The sequence below is a fragment of the Palaemon carinicauda genome, chromosome 12 (genome assembly GCF_036898095.1).
Source record: "Palaemon carinicauda isolate YSFRI2023 chromosome 12, ASM3689809v2, whole genome shotgun sequence".
Lineage (NCBI taxonomy): Eukaryota > Metazoa > Arthropoda > Malacostraca > Decapoda > Palaemonidae > Palaemon > Palaemon carinicauda.
The window spans coordinates 155229794-155252746 of record NC_090736.1 but is presented as its reverse complement, the minus strand read 5'-3'; the positions used below and the strand labels follow the sequence as shown (position 1 = coordinate 155252746).

Sequence of the window (22953 nt, the reverse complement as noted above, 5' to 3'; positions counted from 1 at the left end):
TAACACTTCTCTTGAGACTACCTGCACTGACAAACAGTCTATTGATCTGTCAAGCTCGAACCACAGGTCATTTGTGACAGTACGGAAACTCACAATTCAGAAGGTTCTGCATCTAGGATACGCTACAGCCGGTTTTTGAGTCTAGCAAAAACTCAAAAATGCAGTCGAGTGCCATTTTCCCCCATCCCATAGAAAAGATGATGTTATACGACAGACCATTTAGCTCAGTGATTTCCTTCTGCTACAAGAAAAACGTATTCAGCCTCCGGTCATAGTCTGAGGACCAATTAAGGGGTTCATTAGGCGTATTTCCCGGGATTGTACAAATTCTACATTTCACGGAGGCGGTCCAACTTCCAACTGAGGGCATGTATGCTCAAAACTGAGTATGAGGAGAGAGAATCCCTTCAAGGAGGAAATGTCAACTTCATTTAATTTAAAGGTGAAGCTTCCGGGTAACCGATAGTCTTTCACCGCCGACACTGAACAGAGTTTGTCCTCACAGAGGTATAACAAAACTCCACTATTGTTGGAGTAGTGACACTGTGAGGCGGGATACCCCTTCCACAACACCAACCAAAGAACATTGACTACTTTGCTTGGTAGATAGCGGTAGAAGACTCTCGGGGTGATCTAGTCATTATTTTTCACAACTGGTTGCGAAAACCTCTAAGCATGAAGACATAGAGAAGCTACTGTTCTGTTGGATATTTGCACATGTGGTTGTTTGAGAAGATTGGGGAGTGGAGGGAGCTCTCTTGGTGTTTCTGTGAGCAGATGTAGAAGGTCCGGCACCCATTCTGCATGCTGCCGCATTGAAGCTAGAGTCATCGAAAGGTCTTGCAATGTCCGTACTTTGTTCAGTTCTTCCTTACTAGGTAGAAAGGGGAAGGAACGTATAGACGTCTAGATTGAACCCGGTGTGTTGAGAAGCGTCTCCTCTGAACACCTGGGGATTTGGTACTGGTGAGCAGTACCCAGGAAAGTTCCGGTCAAGAGATGTCGCAAATTGGTCTATTGTCGGCAAATCTTACAAAGTCAAGCCTTTGATAGCTATCTGTTGATTCCAAGACAGCTCGGAGACAACTATCTGAGTCTTCCTGCTCCGTTTATCCGCTAAGAGGTTTCTCTTGCTGAGAGGACTAACGAGTTATCTTCCATCCATCTGATTATCTCTACAGACAAATGACCCAGAGGCTGTGAAAAGTAACTCCTTGCATGTATAGGTAAGCCTCTACTTTCATTCATATGTTGAAGCTATAGGAATGATGGTGAGCAGAAGTGAAGTGTTACAGTAAAATGTAACACTACCATTCCGTATGAAGAAAAAGGAAAATCTAAAATTTTGGGCCAGTTTGTTCTTCATTATGGTTGTTAAACCAAATAAAGTGGTGGAGAAGCGACAACCTGTACTCTCCTCCGAGCCAAAATAAAAAAGTGGCTTGTGTTAGCTACTGCGAGTGTGAGCAGGGTGGTTGGTCTACCCCTGGATAACTAGTGGAAGGGAGTAGCACCTCGCTTAAAAGTTTTACGGCTAGTCCCAGCTGTCACTGAAATATATCTCCATAGAAAAGAGCTGAAAGGTTTGTATTCTGTGCTGGTAAAAACATACAGTAATTTTACAGTATTCATTTTGCATTTACAAAACTGTACCTACATCAAATATCTTTTCCAATTTAGTTAGCCATTTCCATAGCAGACTTTGTTCTGCTGTACTGGTTACATGACATTTCTACAGCCTGCTTTATATTTCTCTTGCATAAGTAACTTTCAAGTATCACACAGTATAATTTTCCACTATTTAGATGCTGTTGTTTCATAACCGTAATGAGTCAAAACTATTTTTCTTTCCATTAACTGTGAAAGCAGAGTGAACTTGGTTCCAATGGAAATAAGAGTTCAAATAAAATACCTTAGGAATGGTATGAACATTTTGATGCTTGATTCAAATGAACTTCGAGATTTAATCTCATTGCAGTTAAGTAGATGTATATTTCATTTCTGCAAAAAAAAAAAAAGTCATTTGACTAAAGATTAAGCATATTTACAAAATTACCTTTCTGAGATTTTTCCTGACACCAGGTCCTTCCCTTTGCTTTGCACCTCTATAGCTCCTAGGTTGAGTGGGCCAACGAAGAGAGGGTCCAACGAATGACTCCTCTGAGGGATCATCTTCATCAATTGACGACTTGGAACAGGCAGACAACTTCAGTTTGACCGGCGCAGCTTTTCCAGCTTTACGCGACTTTTGCTGTCGAGGTACAGACACAATTTCTGTAACGTAGTTAACTTTCTTCAGCTCGCATGTAGTGTTCTTTAGCAGCAGATCAGACTGATAATTCTTGGAAGACTGAATCTGTGGAATGAGGAATAATTGCATGCTTAATTCTTCAGAGAAGCTTTGCCTCTATATTGTACTTCTCGCATTATCATGTCCTCAACAGGGAAAAAATATCCCAGTGAGGAAAGAAAATAAAGAAATACATAATCGATATAAGAAGTAATGATCAATTAAAATAAAATATCTTAAGAACATTAAAAACATTAAAACACATTTCACATATACAGTAAACTAAAAAAAGACTTATGTCAGCCTGTTCAACATAAAAATATCTGCTGCAAGTTTGAACTTTTGAAGTTCTACTGATTCAACTACCCGATTAGGAAGATCATTCTACAACTTGATCACAGCTGGAATAAAACTTCTAGAATATTGTGTAGCATTGAGCCTCATGATGGAGAAGGCCTGACTATTAGAATTAACTGCATGCCTAGTATTACGAATATGATGGAACTGTCCGGGATGATCTGAATGTAAAGAATGGTCAGCATTATAAAAAATCTTATGCTACATGCACAATGAACTAATTGAATGGCAGTGCCAGAGATTAATATCTAGATCAGGAATTTATTAGACCGTAAGTTCCTGTCCAACAAATTAAGATGAGAATCAGCAGGTGAAGACCAGACAGGAGAAAAATACTCGAAACAAGGTAAAATGAAAGAATTAAAATGACAAATTCGGAGATAATTTGTACTTTTCCTAACCATACAAACCTTAGCTATTTACATTGGGTTTACCTTTCGGCGTAGCCGAAATGACAAGCCAATAGTTTTTAACGAGGGTTAACTACCCCCACGCTAGTTAGCGGGGGTAGGGGAAGGGATAGCTTGCTACCCCTCCCCCCCACACACCGGTGATTTGCTTCACTTCACTTAGAGGTAGGACTTGACTTGGGGGCCAGGGCTGGCGGGCAAATATGTGTAAATAGCTAAGGTTTGTATGGTTAGGAAAAATACAAGTTATCTCCGAATTTGTCACTTGTTCCGTAACCGAAATACAAACCACGCTATTTACATTGGGTGACTTACCCCTTAGGAAGGGTGGAAATTCCCCAGCCTTACTGACTTCGGCTTTGCCCGGGGGCTCCGCCCCTAAGTGAGTAGCACTTGAGAGAAGGAGCCCCTACACCTCACAAGTTCCTTGCTTCGCTAGGAACGAGTGGCCTACATAAGTTGTGTGTGGAGGAAAGTGTGACTCGTCCTATGAAGTTGACCTTGAGATCTTTAGATAGGAATCTAGGATAGGATGTTCCCAATACCACCTCGTCAGGATATGGGGAACGCAACAGTATTAAGCTTAATACTAGGAGCACAAGGAAGCATGGGTTACCTGCAGAGGTCGAGGTCAGCTATGCGAAGACCAGGATGCTGCTTCCCCAAGAGAGGGGAGAATGAAGAAAGAAGTAAGGGTCAGACATACTCTTTCATTCACGCAGACTAAAACCGGGTAACAACGCCCTCAACCTACTGCTACTTGTCCATAAAGGGCCCTGAGGTTAGACCAGCTGTTGTGCAGCCACCACAGGGCCGATAGAAAAGGTATCGAGGCTCCTGTGGGTCACGTCCTGCAGGTAGTGGGCTGTGAAGGTCGTCTGACGCTTCCAGACACCAGCTTCAAGCACCTGCGTCACAGAGAAGTTTCTCTTGAAGGCCAGGGACGTAGCAACACCCCTGACATCGTGTGCCCTAGGGCAACGTGACGGAGGAGGGTCTGGATTCAAGGCGTGGTGGATAACCCTTCGAATCCAAGCTGAGATGGTGTTCCTGATGACCCTCCTCTTCGTCCTGCCTGTGCTTACAAACAATGCTCGCACTTGAGGACGGACTGCAGCTGTTCTCTTCAAGTAGTACCTCAGACACCTCACTGGACATAGTAGCAGCTGGTCTGGGTCGCTTGTTACAGAGCGGAGACTCAAGATCCTGAAAGAGTCAAACCGAGGATCCGGCACCCCAGGATTCTGAGTCTTGGCAACAAACTCAGGGACGAACCTGAACGTTACCTCCCCCCATCCCCTTGAATGGGCAATGTCGTACGAGAGACCATGAAGTTCACTAACCCGCTTGGCCGAAGCCAAAGCGAGCAGGAAAGCCGTCTTCCAAGACATGTGGCGATAGGAGGCCTGGCGTAATGGTTCGAAGGGAGGTCTCTTAAGAGCCCTGAGGTCCCGAACCACGTTCCAAGGAGGAGGTCTCACTTCCGACTGGGGGCAGGTAAGCTCATAGCTATGTATGAGTAGAGAGCGTTCCAGCGAGGAAGAAATGTCCACGCCTTTCAGCCTGAAAGCCAAGCTTAAGGCTGAGCGATAGCCTTTCACTGCCGAGACAGAAAGGCGCATTTCCTCCCGCAGATATACGAGGAACTCCGCTATTGCTGGAATAGTGGCATTGAGTGGAGAGATACCCCTCCCACGACACCAACCACAAAAGATTCTCCACTTCGCCTGGTAGACTCCCTCAGAGGACTTTTACAGGTGCCGAGACATTCTCTCCGCAACCTGTTGCGAAAAGCCTCTCTCCGTGAGGAGACGCTGGACAGTCTCCAGGCGTGATGCAGAAGCGAGGCCACGGCCTTGTGAGGGATGTTGGAGTGGGGTTGTCTGAGAAGCTCGTGTCATGGAAGAAGTTCTCTCGGGAGCTCCGTCAGGAGCTGCAGAAGGTCCGGGAACCATTCCACGTGATGCCATAGCGGAGCTACCAGAGTCATCGAACAGTTGACCGATAGTCTGGTCCTGTTGAGCACCCTTCTCATCAGACAGAACGGTGGGAAGGCGTACACGTCGATGTTGTCCCACCGTTGCTGGAAAACATCTTGCCAGAGAGCCTTGGGGTCCGGGACTGGGGAGCAGTACAGAGGCAGCTTGAAATTTAACGCTGTCGCGAACAGGTCCACGGTCGGGGAACCCCACAAAGTCAGGACTTTGTTGGCTATCTGAGGATCCAAAGACCACTCGGTACTCACTATCTGCGAGGCCCTGCTCAGACTGTCGGCGAGCACATTCCTCTTGCCAGGAATGAAGCGAGCTGATAGTGTTATCGAGTGGACTTCGGTCCACCTCAGAATCTCTACTGCAAGATGGGATAGCTGCTGCGAAAAAGTGCCTCCCTGCTTGTTGACATAAGCCACTACCGTGGTGTTGTCGCTCATCACCACCACGGAATGACCCACCAGGGTCCGTTGGAACTGTTGAAGAGCCAGAAAGACGGCCTTCAACTCTAGCAGGTTGATGTGCAGGCACTTTTCTGATTCTGACCAAAGGCCTGAGGTCCTCTGGTTCAGAACGTGCGCCCCCCACCCTTCTTTTGACGCGTCCGAAAACAGTGTCAATTCCGGGGGGAGGACGAGAAGACTCACTCCCTTTCGCAGGTTCTCGTCGACCAGCCACCACCGCAGGTTCTTGTCGACCAGCCACCACCGCAGGTCCGTCCGTTCCAAAGATCCTATCGGGACCTGAACGTCCGGGGAATCGGATCCTTGATTCTACCGGGACTTGAGCCGCCACTGCAAGGATCTCATCCTGAGGCGGCCGTTTGGAACCAGACGAGCCAGGGAGGACAGGTGACCTAAGAGAATCAACCACGATTGGGCGGGGAGCTCTTCTCGCCTCAGGAAGGGTTCCGCCACCCTCCTCAGCCTTGCTATCCTGTCGTCTGATGGAAAGGCTTTGTGGAGATTGGTGTCTATCAGCATGCCTAGATAAACCAGTCTTTGGGACGGCTGCAGAGAGGACTTCTCGAGGTTTACCACGATCCCCAGATCCTGGCAAAGACCTAGAAGCCTGTCTCGGTGCCGAAGAAGGATCGACTCCGAGTCTGCTAGGATCAGCCAGTCGTCCAGATAACGAAGGAGACGGTTGCTGTTCCTGTGCGCCCAAGATGAAATCAGGGTGAACACTCTGGTGAACACCTGAGGTGCTGTGGAGAGACCGAAACACAGCACCTTGAACTGGTAGATCTTGTCGTCTAGGCAGAATCTCAAGTACTTCCTGGAAGACGGATGGATTGGGATCTGGAAGTACGCGTCCTTTAGATCCAGTGTGCACATGAAGTCTAGAGGTCTCACCGCAAGTCTGACCGTGTCCGCTGTCTCCATGCTGAACCGAGTTTGCTTGACAAACCTGTACAGAGCCGAGAGGTCGATAACAGGTCTCCAGCCTCCAGACGCCTTCTTTACAAGAAAGAGTCGACTGAAGAAGCCTGGGGAGCCGTCGACGACCTCCTGGAGAGCATCCTTCTTGAGCATGGTCTCGACTTCTGCCCGAAGGGCTAGCCCCTTTACCGATCCCATGGCATAGGAGCTCAACGACACTGGATTCGCTGTCAGGGGAGGTTGAGATGTTATGAACGGGATGCGATAGCCTTGGCCGATCACCGAAACCGTCCAAGCATCGGCCTCGTGTTGCTGCCACCTGTGCACGCAACGTCGAAGGCATCCCCCCACAGGGGGGATTGCCACTCCTAGTGTTTGCGGCCGCGGCCGCTCCCTCTAGGAGTCTTGCCTCCCCTGGAGGACTTACCGCCCCTCTTGTCCTTGGCTGGAAAGGGCTGGGACTTAGACACCACTTTCTTAGCTGCTGGCGCCTGCTTTGGTGTCTTGCGAGGCTGCTGCTGCGGTTGCTGCGGAGCTGGAGGCTTGTAGGGCCGAGATGCAAGGGCCCTTTGGAGGAGGGAGTCTTGGCTAGACTTCCTCCACCTCTCAGCTGTACGTTCCATGTCCTGCGGCTCGAACAGATTCATCCCAAGGAGGGAAGCTTGCCTGAGCCTGCAGACATCCACGGCGGGGACCTTCGGGTGGATCTTCTCGGTCACCACATCATGACGCTTCAACACCGAGTTGGCCCAAAGGTTGGTAACCTGATGTGCCAGGAACTCGATGGAGCGAGTGCCCGAGAGGAAGAAGGGCTCCAGAGCCTTCCTATTGGTCTCCTTAGACAAGTCCTCGGAGCGCAATAGGATGCCCAGAGTTCCTAGCCATATATCCAGCCACGAAGTGGCCTGCATGGCGCACTTCGCGACCTTCGCATGGCTCAGGATCTCCGACACCGAGAACGATACCTGCCGGGCGGAGAGCTTCTCGAGGGGAACTCCCTTAGCCAGCTCTTCTACGGAGTGATGGAGAGGAAGAGCGAGACTAGACTCACCCAAGATCTCAAAATACCTCCTCTGCTGGAGACGAGGAGGTGGGATGAGTTTGTTCCCGGCAGAGGAATGACTGGAGGAGGCATTGGCCCTGGCTCTGGCACTCTTCAATCCCTGACACCAGGGCAGAGCCGCACTGGTCTTAGGGGCCTTCTGAACATTGAACACTTGGTCCAGGACCGTGTCCTTGCCTTCTTGGAGGGCGATCACGGGATCCATGAACCCGTTGAGTTGCCTCATCAGGCTCAGGACCTGCCAGAAGGCATGTTCAGATTCCTGCTGGTCTCCTCCTTGCGGGCTGGCAGCTAAGTCTCCCGTCCCCGGAATCTCTTCCTGGGGCGAAGCGTGGACGTTCTCCCGGGGAGCAGCGGGTTCCTGGCGAATCCTTGAAGATGATTTCGGGATAGTCTTGGAGTCCTTGGGTTCCCTCCTGGGAGGGATACAGGATCCCAACAAAGAGGTTCGGAGAGCACCTTCCACGCGAGACGATTCTCCTCCATGAAGAGAAGGCTCCCCCCTTGGTGCCGAGGGGGAGACTATCACCTCACTGGACTCACCCGAGGACGGAAAAGCCTCGTCCACGGGAGAAGGAGAAAACGCCTGCAAAGGGGATGGGGCCTTCCCGACAGACCTCTTAGGGACCAACTTCTCCCTGGGGGAAGTCACCACGAAGTCCACTCCTCTCCTTCTCTTCAGCGGAGGTGAGGCAGTCGTTGGCTTGTGACCCTGATCGGCGAGTGCTGGCTTCATAGCCTTCACTAACGCCCGCATCAGAGGACCAAACCAAGTCTGTCGCTCCACGGACACAGAGTCCGAAATCCCCGCTGGAGGGAAGGGGATCGGGCGATCCTTTGGAGTGGACACCACTGGACCTGCCTGAAAAGGAAAAGGGGAAGAAAGACGCACTGACCTCTCTGAAGTGTCTTCCCTGTCCTGCACAAGAGCCCTGCGCTTTGGTGGAGGCGATCCTGAGCGCGGTCTGGTGACACGAGTTCCTGCTGCTGTCACGGGCTGCGAAATTCGGCGCGAACGGTCGCGCAGGCGCGCAAGCGAGTGGTCGCGCGGGCACGCAGGCGAGCGGTCGCGCAGGCGAGCGGTCGCGCAGGCGACTGGGCATACAAGCTAACGAGCGCGTGGGCGAGCCGGTGAACGAACGCGTTGGTGCGTCGGCGAGCGAGCGTGTTGACGCGCGGGCGAGCGCGAACGCTCCGAAGATCGCTGACGACATTGGTCAGGAGACCTGTAGCGCGTGGGAGAGCGATTGCGAGCAGGCGATCGGTGGTGCGCTGGTGAACGCTGGCGCGCAGGCGAGCGATGGCGCGTTGGCGCATGGTGACACGTTGGCGAGCGATAGCGCGTAGATCGCATAGGCGAACGACCGCGCGAGGGCGAGCTAACAGAGGGCGACCCATGTCCTTCCAGATCTTCTGGGCGAAGGCGCGTTGGAGAACGCTTGCGTGCAGGCGATAGGTCATGCGGGCGGTCTGGAGATCGCCGCTGTACAGGTGATCGCTGACGCGCAGGAGAACGCTAACGAGCAGGCGATTGTTGAATCGTCTGTGATCGCTGGCGAGCTGGTGATCGCTGGCGAGCAAGAGGGCGACGCGTGGAATCCTGTGAGGGAACAGTCGGCGCGGGGCGCAAAGGCGAACGTTCACGAACAGGAACAGGAGGCGTGTGGGCGTACGTGCGTTTTAGAAACGCGCTGGAGAACGCGTGCGATGTTGTGCAAGAACAAGCTGAGGATCGCGAGGGCGCTCAGGAGACTGATGGCGCGCGGGGCGCACAACAGGAACTGCAGGAAAATCGGAGACCACAGGGGAGCGATGGTCCTCAGAAGAGCGCTGACGAACAGGAGAGCGCTGACGGTCAGAAGAGCGCTGACGAGCAGGAGAGCGCCTGTGCGCTAACACTGCAGAAGGGCGAGCAGGGGAACGCTGGCGCGCTGGGCGCTTAACAGGAACAACAGGTTGAAGGATGTCCTCAGGAGAGCGCTGGCAAGAAGAGGGGCGATCATCAGGAGAGCGCTGGCGAACAGGAGATCGCTGACGAACAGGAGAGCACTGACGAGCAGGAGAGCGCCTGTGCGCTAACACTGCACGCGCAAGGGAAGAATCCCTTTGCCCCGAAGGGACCGTTGCCCGTCGGGTGACAAGGTCAGGTTGCTGAACATCTGCCCCAGAAGTAGAAGGTCTGGATGGAAGGCGTAGGAGACCAATCCCCAGAGAGGTCTAAGGAAGCTGGAGCTGCAGGCTGTTTATGGCGAGGAGAGTCCCCTTCGGAGGAAGGAGGAGAAGATCCAAAAAGGCACCTCTTAACACCCGTATAAGGAGATGGGAGGTCCTTGCGACGCAGCGGACGGTGAGCCTTACGGCGAAGGCGGCCACGAGGAAGATCGTCAGGACCATCAGTCCGCCGAAGGGGAGTCTCAGTCAAAGCACTCCCCTTAGAAGGAGGCTGGACAGCAGAAGAGCCCGCGGGACTCACTTCCCCCTTCGAAGGATGTACGGAAGGGGGAGGAGAGCCGTCAGCACCAACATCCACAACTGCACCTGCAGAGGATCGACCCGCCCCGTCGGAAGCCTCTGTCACCACGACGTCGACGATAGACAGAGGGTCTACCTCTGCTATCACCGGCGACTGCTTAACAGCGGCCCCTAACTGGACAAGGTCAATCAGGGCTACCCTGGAGGACAGGCCCTTAAGCCCCAGGGAAGCCCAAATCTGAAAAAGATCATCGTTAGACAAAGATTCATCAATAACCTCCCCCGGAGGAGGAGGAGGAACCGCCCCGCTATGGGAGGTGACGCCCTCTCCCCCAACCCAAGGTCAGGAAACAGAACTAGGGCCTGCGCTCCCACTCGGCCGACTCTCCTTAGGAACCGAACGAGGGGGAGATTCGGAGGAGGTTTGGGCGGCGAAAGAAGAGTCCCGAGAACCTTCCTCCTTCAAGGCAACCCCGGAAGGAGAACGGTCTCTCTTGGATTTCTTCTTACGCCGGCGGCCAAACCTCTCCCACTGGGAGGCAGACCACTCCCTGCACTCACTACACGTATTTTCCTGATCACACCGTCGGCCTCGACACTGCGGGCAAAGGGTGTGAGGATCAGTGTCCACGGCCGACATAAAAGTACCACAAGGGCGGCTGGCAATTCCAGGGCACTTGCGCATAGCAAACAATAAAGGTGGTCAACTTATAAAGGTGGTCAACTTCTAACACACACACACAAACTGAAAGAAAAAGCAGAAAAAGATTAAAGGCTGTCAACGAGGACGATGGACAGACACGTCTGTTCATCGCCGGAGCCAAAAGTGAAGTGAAGCAAATCACCGGTGTGTGGGAGGGGGGAGGAGTAGCAAGCTATCCCTTCCCCTACCCCCGCTAACTAGCGCGGGGGTAGTTAACCCTCGTTAAAAACTATTGGCTCGTCATTTCAGCTACGCCGAAAGGTAAACCCAATGTAAATAGCATGGTTTGTATTTCGGTTACGGAACAAACACTTCTTCTGAATAGTTAGATCACCAAAAATCTTAAAAGATTTTCTCAATAAGCCATTTTTTGTGCAATTGAAGACACAGACCTAAAGTGAGTAAATTTGTTGTTGAGAATCACACCTAAAATTTTAAAAGTCATACAAAAAAGAAACATCATCAATGCTGAGATCAGGATATTGAGGAGCCACTGTCCTTGACCTACTTACAATCATACTTTGAGTTTTGTTAGGATTTAAGTTAATGCACCATAATTTGCACCATGCACTAATTCAAGTGTTTGTTCTTGGATGCAGAGGATCTCTGATGACAATTACGAGAGCATGATGTGGTGCCTCAGTGTTTGCATGAGCGCTAAGATCAAACTTGAGACCTTACCTCTTCCAATCGAAATCATATGAACAAATTGGAAGATCTTGGCACTTGAGTTTGGAAAGACCTAGGTCATTGAATAGTTTCGGTGTGTAGGAAGATTTCAAGCGTTGAAGGATTCCGGTGTTTCTGGGTTGGGAGCGCTGGGAAGGAACAAGTAACAGTTGACAGGTATACTAGTTCACTAGTGACTCGAAAGAAAAGGATCACTCAAAGAACGAGAACAAGTTTCCAATCGTGTGGTTTACGATCAGGTGGCTTCTGATCACAAGGTTCCAATTGAGTGGAGTTGATCCTATGGAAAATGATCATGTGGTAATTAATCCTGGAGTGAGACCGAGCGAGTGAAGACCGGTCTTGCAAAGAGCAATCACAACCAAAACATTACCCTAAAGACAAAATACGAAGGGAAATATTTTCAGGAAACCACAGGTGCTCATTATTATTATTATTACTTCTAATGGTAACACTGCTAGAGCCATAGTTGGGAAAGTGATGAGAATAATCATGGGTTCCTCCACCATGGTATTATACAGTAGACTGGAAAAGCTGAATCAAAGCAGATAACAGAAAGTCTGTGACACAAAAGTCATTAAAGAATAAGTGCGAGGAGTCCAATCACGTAGTGTTCGATCGCGTGGTGACCAAAAATGCAAGATGGCCAAGCACGTAGCAGACTGGTCACACCGAGACTGCTTAAGTGGTGACAGAATGCAAGGAGACCCTGAGCTTGGAGACCAGGCTAGTTGGGATTGGGTCCTAATGGGGCTGGTGACACAGGGCTGGTGTCTTCTTGAAGGATATCCTGTTTACTTCAAATGAATGTGAAAGAGAACAGGCACGGAAGTACCGGGACCTCTTCCACCGACGGTGTGCAAGTGTTTGTTTCGGTTCACCACGACCAAGCGTTGTCAGCAGGCGCACTAATGTCAATATTGAAAAGTATTCTCAGGGATGAAAACATTCCTGATACCCAACCTAGAACCTACGAGGATCACTTCCTTGAGAGAGAGAGAGAGAGAGAGAGAGGAGAGAGAGAGAGAGAGAGAGAGGAGAGAGAGAGAGAGAGAGAGAGAGAGAGAGAGAGAGAGAGAGAGAGAGAGAGAGAGAGAGAGAGAGAGAGAGAGAGTAGAGAGAGAGAGAGAGAGAGAGAGAGAGAGAGAGAGAGAGAGAGAGAGAGAGAGGAGAGAGAGAGAGAGAGAGAGAGGAGAGAGAGAGAGAGAGAGAGAGAGAGAGAGAGAGAGAGAGAGAGAGAGAGAGGAGAGAGAGAGAGAAGAGAGAGAGAGAGAGAGAGAGAGAGAGAGAGAGAGAGAATTGATCATCCTACCGGCAGCGGGTATGCTCATTCCTGTAAGGAATTGAGCAGAGGTAACAGTGCTGCATACCGATACATTTCCTTGGGGATGGATATGATCCTGATACATATTGTACTATCTACCCTCTCTAACAAGGTGGGAATATACAGTATTATGATCACTTCCCCTAGCAGAATTTTCTCAATACTGCACTGTCTCTCCCACGGTGAGAAAAATGGTAGAACGCCACACATATGGAACTCCGGTACGACTGGTCTTCCTGGATTTCTTAAATGACGCCTTCTACTCTTTCTTTTCATAAAAGCTTCGGCAAAGACTTTAACAAAGATGAGGCACATGATTAGAAAAAGCTTGGAGTTCATACTCTACGTTGTCCTGCGGGCCAATGACAATGCTCTCAGGGGGAAATGACTATAGGTACACTCTTGAAGAGACAAACATTATTAGTACCTTTCAGGGTTTCGGGAAGACATCGAAAGAAAGAAGAAAGATGATGCCCCTCCCATCCACATTCGGCAGCAGCAGAACTCTTTCCTCAGACTGAGCGCCATTAATATCAAAAGTATACCAAATTCCTGATTTCATTTTATCGTAGTCATTGCAAGGCCATTCGAGAGGGATAGCTCAGCAAAGCAAAAGACGTGATGCCTGACAGGAAAAAGTATGTTAGATAATGACAGGCAGCAGAGAAAACTATCTCATTTACAGTTACAGTATCAGGAAATACTGCATATCCTTGGCATCTTCCATTAATATTCCTCACACACAGCGACCTGCCAGCACATTTTTTCAATCTGGTAGTAGGTTGGCAAGGGCACCAGCCACCCCTTTGAGATACTACAACTAGAGAGTTTATGGCGTCTTTTGACTGGCCAGACAGTACTACATTGGATCCTTCTCTCAGGTTACGGTTCATTTACCCTTTGCCTACGCATACACCGAATAGTCTGGCCTATTCTTTACATATTCTCTTTCGTCCTTGTACACCTGACAACACTGAGATTACCAAACAATTCTTCTTCACACAAGGGGTTACTGCACTGTAATTGTTCAGTGGCCACTTTCCACTTGCTAAGGGTAGGAGAGACTCTTAAGCTACGGTAAGCAGCTCTTCTAGAAGGACACTCCAAAATCAAACCATTGTTCTCTAGTCTTGGATAGTGCCATAGCCTCTGTACCATGGTCTTCCACTGTCTTGGGTTAGAGTTCTCTTGCTTGATGGTACACTTGGGCACACTCTTCTACCTAATTTCTCTTCTTCTTGTTTTGTTAAAGTTTATATAATTTATATAGGAGATATTTAATGTTGTTACTCTAAAAATATTTTATTTTTCCATTTTTCCTTTCCTCACTGGGCTATTTTCCCTGTTGGAGCCCCTGGGCTTGTAGCATCCTGCTTTTCCAACTAGGGTTGTAGCCTAGCAAGTAATAATAATAATAATAATAATAATAATAATAATAATAATAATAATAATAATAATAATAACAATAATAATAATAATCTGACAGAAAAGACAGAAGATTAAAACAGCCAGATTAAGAGGCAGCAAAACAAGGTGTGTGAACTGAATTATGGCTGAAGTCAAAGTGTAAGTCGATCCACCTGGTGAGTGGGCGGAGCCTACCCTCCACCCACCCGCACATATAACTACCTCGTTAAAGTTCAATAGTTTGTACTCATACGGGAACAAATGCAGCACTTTAAATAATGAGAGAGAGAGGAGAGAGAGAGAGAGAGAGAGAGAGAGAGAGAGAGAGAGAGAGAGAGAGAGAGAGAGAGAGAGAGAGAGAGAGCGATTTTTCTACTAACCACTGGTGGGTCAGGTGATGGGATGTCTGAAGGAACTGGAATGAGCTGCGTTGCTTCATCTAAAATAATCTGAGGCTCGGGTTCTAGTGGCTTACTTTTCACACACACATCTTGCAATACCTGACCATTTCCTAAGAGGGTTTTTCATCGTTTGCCTCCGTGAAGACCTGAACGTTCTGTATTAACGTATCGGTCCCATCTTCTTCTGTCAGTATGTGAGCTTCTCCAAATATGCTCGTGCCGTCAGCTTGTCCATCGTGGAGGCTTAATTGGATAGTGTCGCCAACAATCCAAACAGGATCTTCACTGGAAATATAACTTAAATTAAATTAAAAACTATCAGGAAAATTTACATTACGACTATAAACAAAAATGCAATGAAAAGAGCTTTGTGGCTGATTAAGAGATACACGTCATAGAAATTTAATATGAATATCCATTTCAATCCCCTCTAGCATTAACACATTAAAAAGAAGTCACAGTTTTTTCTCCTAAACAATGCTTAACATGTAACTACATAAAGAATATGAAAAAATTCTTGGGACTATATCAATGTTCCTTTGTACACAAAGTATGTTTCTAAAAAAAAGTATACAATAACCTAGCTCAATGGCTACTAGTTTGTTTTAGCTTAAACATAAGTTAAAATGAAGGTGCATAATATGTATTTCATTCCATTACTTTATTATTTACATTGAAGCATTGTATTGTCACCATTATTAATAAAATAACTATAAATGATAAATCTAAAATAATTTATATTTTTCCTAAGGATACAAACCTTGAGCTCTTTATTAGGGGATATTCTTTCAGCAAAGCTGGAAGACTAGCCTAAAGACTTTTAGCAAGGTGTAACTACCCTACCGCTAGTTAGCGAGGGGGGTAGTACCGATTACCCCGCTCTCACACACACACACATACCGGTGTTGTTCGTCACTTTTGATTGCAGACAGGACTTGCAGGAGGATAGGTGATAGCAGGCCAAATTTGTATAAAGAACTCAAAGCTTGTATCATTAGGAAAAATACAAATTACTTTAAATTTGTCATTTGTTCTGTCACTAAAAACAAGCCCTTTCACTCTTTATTAGGGAAGACTCGCCCCTAAAGTAAATGGAAGTCCTAACAAACTGGCTGGGTTTTGATCCGGGGTTTCCCCCAGTGCTACGCATGCATAAGGAGGAACACTCTAACACCTCGCTAAAACTCTGTGCAATAGCACGCTTTTAGCAACGTGAGCAATCCATATGACTGTGTGATAATAGCAATGTGACTTGTCAAGGTAAGAATTCTCAGAAATCGTAGGATTCTTTGAACCAACCTTAGGCGTTACCCAATCCCACCTCGCCCGATGGTACGGGAATACAACAAGTATAGTACAGTATATATTTTTATACAGGTTACACAAGGGAAAGGGTTATTACCTGCAGACAGAGGATGCCTACTTGTGGAGTAATGTAGGTGCTGTTCCCCAATAGAGGCGAAGATAAAAGAAAGTAAAAGCCAGTCATTCTTATCATTCACCCCACACTTAATCCCGGGTAACCCATGGCCTCTACCATCTGCTACTTGTCCATCAAGGAGCTTGAGGTGTTTAAACCACTTGTTGTGCAGCCACCACAGGACCAATGGAGAATGTTTCCATGTTCCTGTGGGTCACGTCTTTCAGGTAGCCTAGTGGGCAGTGAAGGTTGTTTGATGCTTCCACACACCCGTTTGAAGAACATGCGCCATAGAGTAGTTCTTCTTAAACACTATGGACGTACCAATACCCATAACATCGTGAACACCTGGACTCCTTGTCTGCAGAGAATGATCAGGACTCAAGGCCGGTCTATGACCTAGCAAATCCACACTGAGATAATGTTCTTGATGATCCTTCCCGACTTCTTCGTGCTGACAAAGAGTGCTCTCATTCGGGGGCGAGCTCCTGCAGTTCTATTAAGGTAGCACCTCAAGGCCCTCAATAGACAATGTAGCAGTTGATCCGGTTACATTACGGAGACTCTCAATCCGGGAGGGCTCTAGGATCCGCTACTCCTGAATTTTGAGTCTTGGCGATAAACTCAGGGTTCCCATTCCCTTGAATGGGAGACGTCATAGGAAAGCGTGAAGTTCACTTACTCTCTTGGCTAAGGCCAAAACAAGAAGGAAAATTGTCTTTAAGGTCAGGTGAAGATCTCGGGCCTGGTGTAATGGTTCGTAAGACAAGAACTCCATTTCATGGAGGTGGTCTAACTTCCGTCTGAGGACAGGTAAGCTCAAAACTCCATATGAGGAGAGACAATTTCAACAAGGAGGAAATGTTAACACCCTTCAATCTAAAGGCACGGCTCAAGGCTGAGCGATAACCTTTCACTACTGAGACCGAGAGGAGCTTTTCCTTCCGAAGGTACACAAGGAAATCTGCTATTGCTGGAATAGTGGCATTGAAATGAGAAATACCCCTTCCATGACACCAACCACAGAAGACTGTCCACTTAGCCTTGTACACCGCAGGTGAAGATTCTCGGAGGTATCCGGACATCATCTTCGTAACGTGTTGCGAAAATCTTCTCTGCCTGAGGAGATGCTGGACAACCTCCAGACGTGAAGACATAGGGACTCTACAGCTTTGTGGTAGATGCTCACGTGTGGTTGTCTGAGTAGATCGTGGCGTGGAAGGAGTTCTCTGGGAACCATTCCGCATGATGCCATAGCGGAGCTATGAGGGTCCCAGCCAAGTTGGTGGGTGATCTTGCCTTGCTGAGCACCCTTCTCATCAGACAAAAGGGGGGAAAGGCGTAGATGTCGATGTTGTCCCTCCGTTGTTGGAATGCATCTTAACAAGGAGCCTGGGGCTCCGGTACCAGAGAACAAGACAGCCAGAGCTTGTTTTTTAGAGACGTTGCAAACAGGTCCACCATCGGGGATTGATTGATTGAGTTTGCGGGCATCCAGACATCTAAGGTCATTGGCACCAATATCATTTGTTATAAGGAATAAAAGGAAATTTTAATTTAAAACAATAAAAGTGAAGATGTCCTTGAAAAAGTTAAATAGCTTTCAGAAACCTGCTTCCGAAATAAATCTAAAAATTCCACTAGCATGGCGCGACACATCATGTCCACGAATCTTTGCAAGGATGAACCTGCCATCCTCACCTCGAGCCTCAAACAGATATCTATTTCTTAAGGTTCTGAAAGTAAGGCATTTGGTCAACAAGTGCCACACTTGTCAAGGGTACAACTGTTATTCACTTGTCAAGGGTACCAAACAGTTTCGTCGCAACAGCTGGTGTTGCCCATTCATCAAAAACTCGTGTGTTAACCAAGTATGACCTATGTGGACAAGACAAAGAGTAGTCTCCAGTCTTGGGGCATCATGCTATACCTCCAAAGAGATATAAATTTTGTTATTTCTCTTATCTTATTTCCATCCAAACTATTCCAATGCTGTTGCCAATTATTATAACACAAACTCTTAATGCTCTGTAAAAAAATCCTTTACTGTATAAACTATAAAAACTTTAACAAAACAAGAGGAAGAGAAATTAGATAGAATACTGTGTCCAAGTGTACCCTCAAGCAAGAGAACTCTAAAACCAAGACAGTGGAATACCAGAGAACAATGGTTTGAATTTGGAGTGCCCTCCTAGAAGAGCTGCTTACTAGAGCTAAATTCTCTCTTCTACCCTTACCAAAAGGAAAGTAGCCACTGACTAACGGCAGTGCAATAGTTAACCTCTTGAGAAGAATTGTTTCGTAATTTCAGTGTCATCAAGTGTATGAGGAAAGAGGAGAATGTGTAAAGAATTGGCCAGACTATTCGGTGTATGTGTAGGCAAAGGGAAAGTGAACCATAACCAGAGAGAAGGATCCAATGTAGTACTGTCTGGCCAGTCAAAGGACCTCATAACTCTCTAGCGGTAGTATCTCAACGGGTGGCTGGTGCCCTGGCCAACCTACTACCTACAAGAATACAGATATTAACTAAAATATGTACGAGGGAGGCCCTATAGACCGCTGCACCAGCAGCAGAGTCAAGCCTTGAATCACTGGAATGGCCTCCCTGTAAATATTAGTGCTCCTTCAATAACTGCCTTCAAGAGTATAGTAAATGATCAATCAAGTTCGGGCAACTAGCTTAGTCATAATTTGTGATAAAATTGTGGTATTAAAATTAATGCAAGGCTTTATTTTAATTTCTGGATAAAAATTATTCAATTCATTGTGATATATTTTATAATAACTGGAATGGAGACACCAAAGAAACGATTTTATTATAGTTCCGGTGTGACGGTCTGAATGATCCCCCGGTCTCAGAATTCTCCTTGACATTGTATAATGGTTCTTTTCTGCCATTAGCTCGCTTCGCTCGCATGAAAATAAGACATCAAGCTTGTATGTACTGGCAAGCAATAATGTTGAGCTGCGCAAGCTAACATTAAAGGAAAATAAAACATCAACCTCGTATGCACTGGTAAACGGTAATGTTCGCGCATGCGCAGATTATCAAGGAGAATTCTGAGACCGGGGGATCATTCAGACCGTCACACCGGTCAGAGACGGAAATTCTGTATTCAATTGAATACGTTACTTGAATTATAGTGTCAAACTGGTTACAAGCACAAATATGAAGTAGCCAAGTCCCACACTTAGTAATATAAGTTGAGAATCCAAACAATACAATCTTATTCTCCCACTGATATCAAATAGGTAAGGAAAATGTCTAATAGGTAAGGAAAATGACAAATATGTAAGGAAAATGTCAAATAGGTAAGGAAAATGAAAAATACATAAGGAAAATGTAAAAGAAGTAAGGAAATTATGTCAAATAGGTAAGGAAAATATGTCAAATAGGTAAGGAAAATATGTTAAATAGGTAAGGAAAATATGTCAAATAAGTGAGGAAAATGCCAAATAGGTAAGGAAAATGTAAAAATAGATAAGGAAAATGTCAAACAAGAAAGGTGAATGTCAAATAGGTAACACCAGCCTGACTCTAAGGCTAAGATTGCATAGAGAACATTAAAAAAATTGGGCTTTGATAAAAATTCATACAATTTCATTAAATAAGAATTGCATGGAAATAAAACAAGCATATATGGATGATATATCCTCAAGAAATCATTATACAATATATAAAAAACTCATTATGCAAATAAGGCTTATCTACCTCTCACTATCACTGGCTGCCACCTCCAGGGTCTCAGTCAGCTGTTCTTCGTACTGGCCATGCTGAGGATCAGCTGTCCTGCAGATCAAAAGGAGAGGCCCTCCCGGTTGGAGGTCGCTTAAAATAATAGAGGATTCTTCCACACCTTCCATTTAACCAAAATCACCGGGAGAAAAAAATTAACTAAACAGACATTAGGTTCCTAGAGTTGGGGCAGCAGTAGACGGATGTGTGTATCGTTCGCAATGGTAAAATTTGCTCTCTTTAGGTACGACTCTTCAATTGCACCTAGTTATTTCGGTTTTCGTTTTTAAAATATTCTATTAAAAATTATATAATTATAATCTGGTTTAATTCACATAAATAGATTTTAAGAAGAAGGATTGCCGGATCATCTTGGTTATGAGAATGTATTTCAGGTCAGACAACATCGTTCGCCTTGAACGGTGAGGTTCTGTTCTATTTGCGTTTTAAATGGAGCCTTTGTTTCAATTTTATTATTTATATCTTATAGGAAGACTTAAAAATAATCTTAATAGATTTTTCTATCATTTACATTCGGTTAATGATTTTGTCGATTCAGCAAGTACTTATGCAATGTGATTTTCTGAATGACCATGAGAAATTGGATGATTACTGCTTAATAACTGGAGCATTCATTTGTATGATTTCTTATTTTTGTCGTAAAATATAAATTAGAGATAAATCTATAAATATATCTTGCATCTTTTACATTTCAATCAATAAATTTACCAAATCCCCGATGAAAATAACATGGAAAATTATTTTCTTTATATCAAAACGAACGGTCCCAATACAAACAATGGCAATGAAAATTTGAGGGAAAATTTTCATTCATTGAAGGTATTGAAAATTTTGACCAAATGAAACACATTATATGCTTAAAATAATAAGAAAAATATAATGAAATAAATAACAACACACGAGTGCCGCCCATATCATCTGAACGTTGCTCAAATCTCGCTTAAAGAATTAGGCAACTCCTATGTTAAGGAATCAAAGTATAATGGTTGGTCTGGGGTTATGTACAAAATTTATAAAAGGCAATTGAACTAAATGAGTACAGTAGTTTGTAATACCACATCGGGTTGTCAGAACTAGGAACAATATATTTTTTGTAAGTGAAGATGCACGGTAGAAAATGGAAACAATAAAACTTGGCTGTTTATCAGTACTAACCAAACTCGGCTGAATCCATAAAATAAGTTATCTTAAAAGCAGTAACATTGAAATATATCTTTCATATATACACTATAAAAACTTAAAACACAAGATTAAAATAAATAAAATAGAATAGTGTGCTTAAGTGTATCCTCGCGCTAGAGAACTCTACTCCAAGGTAGTGGAACTTCCACTATCTTGGAGTAGACAATAATAATAGTAGTAATAATAATGATAATAATAGTAATAATAATGATAATAATAATAATAATAATAATAATAATAATAATAATAATAATAATAATAATAATAATAATAATAATAATAAAGGAAATGTATTTATATTAGGAAAGAATTGTTGAAATCATCTCTCCTGTTTTAATAATTATCTTTAAAGTTAAAAGGTGTCTTTTATCGTTATCAGTTCTAGTTTCATCAGCATAGATATATACTCACCAGAACGTCAGCTGGGCAAGCCCAAACCCCAGCAGTGGCATCTCCAGTAAACAGCTTAAACTCCGGTCCCTGACTGGAATCAATCTGCTGCCACAGAAATGCTAGACGAGCTCGTTACCACTGTACTAGCCAGGATGCTGGTACAGTTGAATTTGAATGAAAGATAAAGGGTTGAACTTATTTGGATGAACTGTTTCCTAAACCATATTTAAGCTCTGGAGATACGTGGACGTGATGAAGAAGCCAGGGAAAGTGAAAACATGGACTCGACTATTTTGTAGTGGTTCGGTCATGTGGGAAGAATGGACAATAAAGGATTGGTGAGAATGGTACAATAGGCTTAAAATATGTGTGATAGATTATTCATGTCAAAGTGTGCGAGGGGTTCAACGCATTGTTGATTACTTCGGTGTAGGTAGATGAAATTACCTTTATGGAAGTTTATCTATATGGGATTTATTTGCAGTTCTGGTGGTGTGAACTGCATTATATATATATATATATATATATATATATATATATATATATATATATATATACTGTCATAGAAAGACCATAAACAGACAGACGTGAGTGGAAGGACATGTGTCAGGCCTATATATATATATATATATATATATATATATATATATATATATATATATATATATATATATATACATGTATATATATGTATATATATACATGTATATATATATATATATATATATATATATATATATATATACTGTATATGTATATATATATATATATATATATATATATATATATATGTATATATGCATATATATTTATATATATATTTATATAATATATATATATATATATATATATATATATATATATATATATATATATATATATATATATGTGTGTGTGTGTGTGTGTGTGTGTGTGCCTGACACATGTCCTTCCACTCGTGTCTATTTATGATCTTCCTATGACACTCTATACCCACAAATTTTCTTAGTTCGGCAATCCACTGTCTTCTCTTCCTTTCCCTACTTTTACAATCTCTATAGACCCATTCTGTTATCCTTAATATCCATCTATTATCTGTCATTCTCATTATATGTCTTGCCCATGTTCCTTACTTTTTAAAGGTTAAAGGTGTCTGGTTCCAGTTCCATCAGAATAGATGCTCACCAGAACGTCAGCCGTGCAAGCCCAAACCCCCACGTGGTGCCCTACCACAGCAGTAGCCTCCCCAGTAAACAGCTTAAACTCACGGCCTTTCTTGCATGTTATTAGATTGACCTCCACTTTAGTTTGCTCTGGTATCCATGTTGCTTCTGTTTTGTTGCTTAGTGTTATTACCATCATTTTTCCATAGCTCTTTGAATTTTAAACCTACTTGTATTCTAAGGCTTTAGTAAAACTCAAAGATTCCGATGCATAAGTTAAACACTGTTGGGACCTTCTGATTGAATGCTTTCATTGGAGAAAGGGGCATGTTAGGTTTTCTAATACATTACTTTTACAGGTTTATTTCTCGCCCTCCATCAGACACTAAAAGTCTGTTCAGGCGGGCCTTGGTGTGTGAAAAATAATTTCTTTCCAGTTAATATTTTGCTCTGTATCTTATCAGTTATTTCGCTAGCATCTATATTCAGGCTTAATAGTTTTCAGGTCACTATTATAACACTTTCTAAAAAGATAAGTCTTCAGGTTTTTCTTGAAAGCTGCTACA

The 22953-nt window shown here is 44.9% G+C and overlaps 1 protein-coding gene across 1 annotated transcript in view; it reads right to left on the bottom strand.

Annotated features, from left to right (window-relative positions):
* LOC137651354 (uncharacterized) overlaps positions 1-20016 on the bottom strand; it is a 35030-nt gene extending 15014 nt beyond the window's left edge. Inside the window, 4 exon segments of the mRNA XM_068384651.1 lie at positions 2057-2356; positions 14470-14615; positions 14618-14775; positions 19626-20016. Of these exon segments, the coding sequence (XP_068240752.1) occupies positions 2057-2356; positions 14470-14615; positions 14618-14775; positions 19626-19777 (756 nt within the window). The 5' untranslated portion in view covers positions 19778-20016.
* Between the last annotated feature and the right edge of the window lie 2937 nt (positions 20017-22953).